The sequence below is a fragment of the Haliaeetus leucocephalus genome, unplaced genomic scaffold (assembly GCF_000737465.1).
Source record: "Haliaeetus leucocephalus isolate CR32 unplaced genomic scaffold, Haliaeetus_leucocephalus-4.0 Scaffold0, whole genome shotgun sequence".
Lineage (NCBI taxonomy): Eukaryota > Metazoa > Chordata > Aves > Accipitriformes > Accipitridae > Haliaeetus > Haliaeetus leucocephalus.
Genome location: NW_010972436.1, coordinates 600,388 through 608,577, shown reverse-complemented (window position 1 = coordinate 608,577; position 8,190 = coordinate 600,388). Strand labels below are relative to the sequence as shown.

Genomic DNA, 8,190 nt, shown 5'->3' with positions numbered 1-8,190 from the left:
CTCCCCCCTCCCCAGGGAGCTGAATCACAGCAGGACCCGGGAAGGCCAGGCACACGGCTGCTTTTTCCTATGCCACTGCTATTCTTGGCAGAGCCAGAGGTCAGGGAGACAGCTGCCCTCACCGTGTTGCACAAGCCTGGGCATCGCCGGGCTACTCCTCACGCAACGAAACCTCCGCCGAGCACATCGCAAACCGGTGAGCCTGCCTGCGAGTAGAAGACGCCAAGCGCCGGTTCGTCCAAAGGCTGGCAGGGAAGGTGGCCGCATCCCTCCTTGCCCAGGAACAGGCATGGCAGAGTTGTTCTCTCCCCACTGAGCACACACCACACAACAACCGGTTATTATATCATGCTTTTAATACAAACTTAAAAAAATCTGGAACAATAGAAACTGTACAGATTTGATCAACCTTTTTGTTTTTTTGTTTTTAACTAAATCTCTAGACACACCAATGTCCCGTTCCAAAATATTGCACAACATTCTGAATACAAAACTCTGATTGTATTCCTCCTTCGCTAAAGAAAAAAAAGAAAAAGAAAAAGAAAAAAAAGACAGCAACCCCCAAGTTCCCCTGCTCAGTAGCCCCCTTCTCAGAAAGAAACCCAAGCAGAGCACACACGGAAACCCTCTGCTCGGAGACATACAGACTTCTGTCCTCTTTCACTCATTCTCTCCCACAAGGCAACTGTCGATTCACTCCTCAGAGAGGGGCAGGAGGGAAAGGAGGGAGGCTGAGTGGGGAGAAAGGAATCTTCACCACTTTTTTTTTTAAAGTTTTTTTCCTGAAAAAATATTTTTTTCTCTCCTCTTAAGAAAAAATCTTGAAAAGAAAAAAATTACAGTTTTTTTTTTACGTTAGAAATATACATATATTATATATACCTCTTACATTTTACAAATGTAGCAAATTATTCAATACAAACGGACATCAACAAAAAGAACACAAACCCATAAAAAATAAAAGTTAAAAAAAAAATTCTCTCTTCTCTTCCTAAGAAACCAGGTAAATTAGTGCAGGTTTTTAAAAAATAAAATTGAAGCTGAACGCCTACATCCAAGACTAGAAAAGACCCGAAAAGGCCATTAGTTTCCATTGCTGCCTGACACTGGAGGAACGTTTCTGAAGCACGCTTTTTTCCTTTTAAGCTACAAAGAGGTTGGTCCCTCCTCTTTTCCTCCTTCCACTCACACCACTATTTTTAAAGCAGGTATAATACGTGTGGCAGGGCAAAGCGGCATCAAAGCTTCACACACACAAGCGGGTGGCCAGGGGGCATCCCCACCTCTCCCCTCCCTCCCCGTGCCGGAGGAGAGCACGCTGTCCCGCAGCAGCGGCTCACAGGTGGCTTTGCCAGATGCGGGGACAGTGGGGGGCAACTGGACCAGGTCCCACCATCTGGGGCTAAGCACCCCTAAGTCCAGTGTGGCAAGTGGCTGGCACTCAGCAGCACACTCCTGGGGAGAAGGACGGGGTGGCAGTGGTAACGTCTGTAAGTGGGGGAGTTCAAAAAAACCAAAGAAAACAGGGAAACCCAACAGCTCAGCTGTTCCTCAGCAACTTGTCCTACTCTGGAAACCTGCAGGGCTGAGGCTGTGGGTGCCGGTTTGGGGGAAGCTAGCCAGGCTCCGCTCTCCTCATCCACCCACCACGTTGGTCATAGCTCGATGGCAAGCAGCCTGCTCAGGAACCCACGCTGGGTGCGAGGTCGGGACCATGCCTCCCCATCACCCAGCAAGGGGAAGGGTGCGCTGAAAACTCTCCTCAAAGAGCTCCAGGCAGTGGCAGTCTCCCTGGGGCAGCCCGTTACCTCTACAAAGGCTCATTGGCAACACAACTACGAGAGGGCTGGAGTGCCTTTGTCTCAGCTTGAGGGAAGGGAGCGGGAAAAGCACAAATTCAAGCCCATCTCCCCTGAAACAGGGATGTCTTGAAAGAGCACATTGGTTCAACAGATACAGGAGAAGTGGGTTTCAGAGGGTGCTCCAGAGACATCATAAAAAGAAAACCAAACCTCAAGTTTGGGAGGCAGCAAAAAAATCTTATTTTTCTTTTAAACTGAGAACTTCAAAGACTGGAGTCTCATCATCTCCATCTCTCTCCTCTTCACACGCTTCCATACTCCCACAACAGCCTCCAAGGAGACCTCCTTCCCACCTAGAGAGCCTCCACCCTGCCTGGCAAGAACCAGCCCTCCTTCGGCTTCTGTGAAGGTGGGTTTTGGAGTCCCTGACACAGAAGCGACCTACTGAAAAGCCACTACAGCCCGACTGCAGCACGTCGTCCTGGGGAAAGCTGCAGGGGCATTCCCAGATCCAGGCCCTGCAGCAGGGAGGCACTGCACATTCACACCCCGGGATGGCTGCTCGCCGTCAGAGCGCCCGTCCCCCCACTCTGCTCTAAGCCTGCTGCCATCCAGACCAACAGAATCTGGCTGGAATGATGAGTTTACACTAGGTGCTTCCCTTCTGCACCAGATCAGCCACCTCCTCCCGCTCCTCTAGATGGGCAGGGGAGGGGACTTAGTCAGGCACATACCTGGCTGAAAGCACAAACCCTTACGCTACCACTCCAGAGAGCAGCTTCAACAACATAGCCCTTTCTCCTCCTCAAAAGTAGTGCTGCCTCGCTAACTAAAAAAGAAGGAATTCTCTCTCCGAGGCAAGAAGATGAATTCACAGCAGGGAATGAGAACTCAGACCTCAGAGGCCGCCCCACGTGGATGCTGGCCCCTGCTGCTGGGGACAACGTCTGGGAAGTGGGGGCAGGATCCAAGTGGGGCTGCCTGGCTCAGCACCACCTCCCCCAGCTGCAGGGACAAGCGGGTGGTGTTTCTACCCCACAGGGCTGTCACCCGGACCGGCCGGCCCCCAGAAGGCATGGAAAGGTCCCCTCGCTCACATGCGGAAGGGGACAATAACCAGAGTCACTCAGTTTAAAGTGCTGTCCTCCTGTAGCTGCGGCTGGAAGTGCAGATGAGGAAGGGAGCAGGAAGAAGCCATTTCACAGTAACGCTCTGCCCTCCCTGCTGCGTGCTGGGAGGCAGTCAAGGAGAAGAGTTAGTGCTTTTCAGCACAGACAGAACAGCTGACGCCAGCCCGGGCTGGAGCAACAACAGCACATCGGTCTACACCCGTGGGCACAGTAGATGCTCTCCGTCTACACGCAGAGCCGTAACAGAAAAAGCAAGCTCACCCACCCATTTCTGGCTAGCATGCAACAAGAGCATGTGTATCTCCACTGACATCAACTCTTCCTCTCCCCGTCCCTCCTCCAGCGAGGTGGTACAAAGAAGACATCCCTACACCCAGGTGGAAGGCCCCTGTGTCCAGCGCTGGGAGGGGTGCAGGGAATCAGGAGCATCGTGACCTATGGTTGCACCAGTCCTGGGCTGGGCTGGGGGAAGGGGGAACACAAACCGAAAAAATCCCAACACTTATTTAAGGAGTAAAAAAGTGAGTAGGAAAAAAGCACAGAGACTGAGTTAAAAAACAAGTCAGTGCTTCAGGAGCGTTGCCAGCACAGCGCAACAACACTGGGCTCTCTCTTTTCCCAAGAAGCTATATTTATAAGATTTGAATATTTTCTGTATATTTCTATTTTTCTTTTCTCTCCCTCTTGTTTGTTTGTTTTGTTCTTGTTTTCCCCCCTCCCCGCCCTCCCCCCCTCCCAAAATACTCTCCTTCCTTGTGTTCAGTTGGCCAAGACGACAGGCTGGAAGGACTGGCTGGGATACTGCATGGCGTTCAGGTTGTAGCTGAGTCCTTCCACGAAGGGAGACTTCTCCAAAAAGAGGCTGTTGGTACTGCCACCAAAGACCTGAGCCATATCAAAGGTACCACCCGTGCCGGTGTTGAACTGCGATGCTGGCGGGATGCTGCTGGCCTGGCTCTCACTGGCAACACCATCGAAGAAGAGACTGCTGGCTCCCGGCGACCCGCCGCTGTAAACGAACTCCTTGGCGTTGGGGGAGAGCTGCGACTGCGGGGCTTGGCTCCCAGCGCTCCCGACGAAGTTCAGAGAGTGCATAGACAGGGAGAGGCCCTTGTGCTTCAGCAGGTTGGTGGTGGGAGACCTGACCATCCTTGGCTGCTGCCCAGCCCCAGCTCCGCTGCCCCCTCCTCCAGCTCCTCCACCCTTCTTCATCTTGGTAGAGCCAAACTTTGTGGCAGCAAAGGTGGCAGTGGTGAAAGTGATGGGCTGGGCAGAGCGAGGGATAAAGGTGGGGCTAGGCGACTGGCCGAAGGAGGGGGACGGAGAGTTGGACAGCGAGTTGTCCTGGCTGCCGATGGGGACAAATACCTGGGCGTCGGGGTTGAAGCTGCTCTTGATTTCTTTGTCCAGCTCCGCGGCGCTGCAGCCCTCGCTGTCGTCCAGGTAGAGGACCTTAACAGAGCCCTTCTCACCGATCTGGTAGGAAACCTCAAAAGGATCGATCCAGACGCTCAGCTCTTCCGGCACATTGGCACGCACATCCTCCACGGCCAGCCCGCTCCGCTTGGCTGCCAGCTCCACCACTGGATCCACTGTCTCCCCTATATGAACACAGCGATAGCCAGATCCCTTCAGAGGCTTCTCCGGGTACCAGTGACCCTCATATTTCTTCTTCAGCAGGCGCTCTAGCTCCTCACCAAACAGGTCTGCCCGCCTCCGAGGAAGCTTGTTGTACAGGTATGAGATGATGAAGTTAAGAGCAACTTTGATCTCCAGATGCATACTCCCTTCGCAGCAAGCAAGTCAGGGCAGTGTATTAAAAGAGACAAAATGACACACACATAGACAAGATTTGGCTCCAAACAGACCTAGGGAAAGAGAGAAAAGGATGGATGAAGACGAGAGAACACAACTCTCCACCTGTTAAGATAAACAGCTGCGCTTCTTTGTTAACAAAAGCAGAACAAGCAATCTGCACAAACACTAACAAACAGTGATGCTCTCTAGGAGAGTCACCCCAAATCTACTGTCCCTCAAAACAGAGAGATGCTGGTAGGGAGGAGTCTCCCTGCTCCTCTACAGAAGAAATAAGGGTTTAGCTACTACCCGCACACAGGTACATACATTATACTCACCTCGCTGCCAAGTGCCGCTGCTGAAACCCAGCAGGCCAACCGTCTGCTCTGGCAGAGCTATTTCAGCACATCTAACACACCCTTCTCTGCCCTGGCACTCAACTGCTTCCAGCACAGCTCACCTGCACCAGCCTCTCCAGAACACAAGCACACCACCCGAACAGCCTCGTGACTTGTGCGGAGACCTGCTCCTGCTCAGGACGGCAGGGCCAGCCTCTCCTCTGAAAGGCCGGGTTGTCGTGCCGGGTGCCGTGTCCTGCTGGCACAAGCACAGAAGGGAGGAGAAGGAGTGAGGGAGGGTGCTGAGGCACCAGCTGCCAGCCTGTGTTTACTATCCCCTTGACTGGCAGGCACATATCTTATTAAGTGTACCCAGTTGGGGCTCTGTCTAGCTACAAGCCTAAAATCCCACTTTAATTCAGCTGGGGGGGGGGGGCAAGGGGGGCAGGAAACATGCGCAGGGTCACAAAAGACAGGCGTGCCAACAGCCTGTCCAATACAGTTCACATCGCTTATGTCTTCCCTGCCACGATCAGGTACCTACTTAAAAACTGAAATTGCTTGCCAAAGACTGAAGTAACCATCCTTCCCTCCCTCGTGAGGAAGTTTCTGAAATGGAGAGAACCCACAAAAGCACAGTGCAAAACCACAACACTCAACTCTCCCATTATACGCAGATTTGCAAACAACATTCTTCTGGGTACAAAAAACCCCCAGGTAGGTCAGCTCTGCGCTCTGTCACCCATCCAAAGAAAACAAATCCCACAGATATTTTAAGAGGAAGCACACTTCCAGCAGCCTCCACGCCTCTCCAGGGGGAAGCAGAATATCCAGTTTTTAATTGGCAGCTTAGTCAGAGGCCACTCTGCCTTCAGCTGCCCTCACCTTGCTCAAACAGACACACCGTGTTCAACTGTCTTCCTAAAATGGGCTTCGGGGATGTTCTCACGCAGCACTCAAGCAAGCCAATGTTTACGACTTGTGCCAATTATTTGGGGGTGGGGATGGAGTTCAAACATACGGTGTCAGCATTCCCCTGAAAAACTGGGAATCCCAGCAGCTCAACCAGGTATCCAGGCTGGCCTAGGTCAGGAGGAAGAAAAAACTGACCAGACTTGTTTGCTTGGTCTAGTTCAGTGGACAAGAAAGATTAACTAAATTTTAAAGCAACCCTCAAGTATTTTAAAGCTTTATTACAAAAAAAGGTGGTGCGGATTCTCTGCTTTTTCTGTACTAGTCTGAGTTCAGAGAGGCTTGACTTGAGGACTATGGTAACCAGAAGCAGATCCCATACCTCAAGTCTGCCAAGCAGGTGGTCAGTTCTGGAAGGAATCCCCTTCAGGTTTGACTCAGCAACAAGAAAAAAAACAAAACCACAGGAATGAGGGGATGGAAAAGGAAGAAAGAAGTCTTGCCTTTAAAACCTGCTTTAAGGAATTACTGTAGTGTAACAACTTCTGGTAGGTCACCAAGACCTGACCAAGTTCAAATAAGAACACCAAAGAAATAAGCAACCACAGTTTTTCGAAGAACAGCAAGGAGAAGCCATTTTCAGAAGGCAAGAGTCTTGGCATGGATGGAGCCCTTTCCAGAGAAAACAGCACAAAGCAAACCCCTGAGAACACACACCTAAATGTTAACAAGAGCTTATATGGCCCATACTACTTCCAGGGGAGATTACATAGAGCCTTCTTGCTCCTCCACCTTTGAGGCACCTGAGGGAGAGGACAGCTTGGGATCCCCACAAATTAAGTGGGAAGAGAACAGCCAGCTTGTAAATCTTTTAATCTCATGTGATAAATTCTAATCCAGACCCCAAAATCTATTAAGAAATCAGAAATTACAGATTGGGAAAGGAGCAAAGGCCAAAATTTGCTACCACCCTGTTTGCAACACAAATGCCTCAATATACTTTGAGGAGCCCACATCCTCATTGCCCTTCTGCAGCAGACAGCGAGGCGATACAATTATAAATCATTGCCTCTTTTTTTCTTAAGTACTCCCCCTTCCTAAAAGGGGAATAATCTGTACCTCCACTATGAAAAATGATAAGTTAATTAGCCTAATAATACCAACAGCTGCCAAGGTAGCTGCATATAGCCAATACTTGCAGAAGGCACAAAAAGTCAGAGATGCCACAGACTTCTCAGGTTGTTGACACAGTAAGACGTGCTCCAGCAGGACCCCCTCAATCACTTCCTACTGCACCAAAATGTGGTAACACAGTAACAAAATAAAAGAAAAAAAACCAACCCAGCCAAAGCGGCACTGCTCCAAGACAAGAAACAGCTGAATACCAACTGTAAAAGGTATTCTGACAAGTCCTCCACGAAGAAAGGCTTGCCCACATCGCCAGCCTTTCCAAACCAAAGGCGTGCTGTACCAGGGGCAGAGCGCCGAGGTGCCGGCAGGGAACAAAGGGCCGTTCCTCTGCCCTGCGGAGGGCGAGCGGGAGCCCCCTCGGACCCCCCGTTCGTCAGCACACCGACGCGCTGAGGGAGAGAGGCCAAATCATCAACTTGCATCAGAGGAGAGCAAACATGGGAGCGATGCCCTCTCCTCCTCGCTACGCAAACACGCCGGGTGACCTTGCGAGTATCCCTCCGAGCCCCCGGGAGAGGTCTGGCCCCCGGGAACCGCCTCACCGGCGCCCTTCAGACGGCGGCTGCCACGACGGCCTGCGGTCCCACAGCAGGCCACACCCGTCCGGAACAAGGGCCCCCTTTCTACCCCCCCCCCCCGCAATCCCACCCACGGGCGGCGGAGGGGCTCCCAATCCCACTCGAGGCCCCGCGGACACGCACCCGAGGCAGGTGCCCGGCCGCCCCCTCCCCGGGAGAGCGGCCATTTCTAGTGACCCGGCCGGACAGCCTTCCCTCCTCCCCCCCTTCCCGGCTCCAGCTGCCGCGGGGCACGCTGGGAGTTGTAGTCCTGGCCCCCCCTCCCCGCCCCGCGACCTACTTCTCCCCCGGACTACGCCTCCCGCCGCGCCCCGCGGCCGGCCCGGCCCGCCGCTCCGCTCCCCTCGGCGGGGCAGGGCACGAAATTTTCCACGGCACATGCGCCCTGCCGCTGCCCCCCGGCGGGGGGGGAAACACGCCCCGCGGCCCGGCCCGCCGGGCA

The 8,190-nt window shown here is 52.9% G+C and overlaps 1 protein-coding gene across 6 annotated transcripts in view; it reads right to left on the bottom strand.

Moving 5' to 3' along the window:
- Positions 1-338: 338 nt before the first annotated feature.
- The window catches only part of TOB2 (transducer of ERBB2, 2), a 9,898-nt gene continuing 2,046 nt past the window's right edge, over positions 339-8,190 (bottom strand). The window contains exons 1-3 of one of the 6 annotated variants that reach the window (XM_010561220.1): positions 5,068-5,483; positions 4,630-4,800; positions 339-4,533 (exon numbers count right to left, since the gene is read on the bottom strand). In XM_010561220.1, the coding sequence (XP_010559522.1) occupies positions 3,692-4,533; positions 4,630-4,714 (927 nt within the window). In that variant the 5' untranslated portion in view covers positions 4,715-4,800; positions 5,068-5,483 and the 3' untranslated portion in view covers positions 339-3,691. Of the gene's footprint in view, positions 4,801-5,067; positions 5,484-7,320; positions 7,772-7,871; positions 7,891-8,190 lie in introns of those variants that run through there. The other 5 variants (XM_010561051.1, XM_010586239.1, XM_010586073.1 and 2 more) reach the window with 5 other exon arrangements.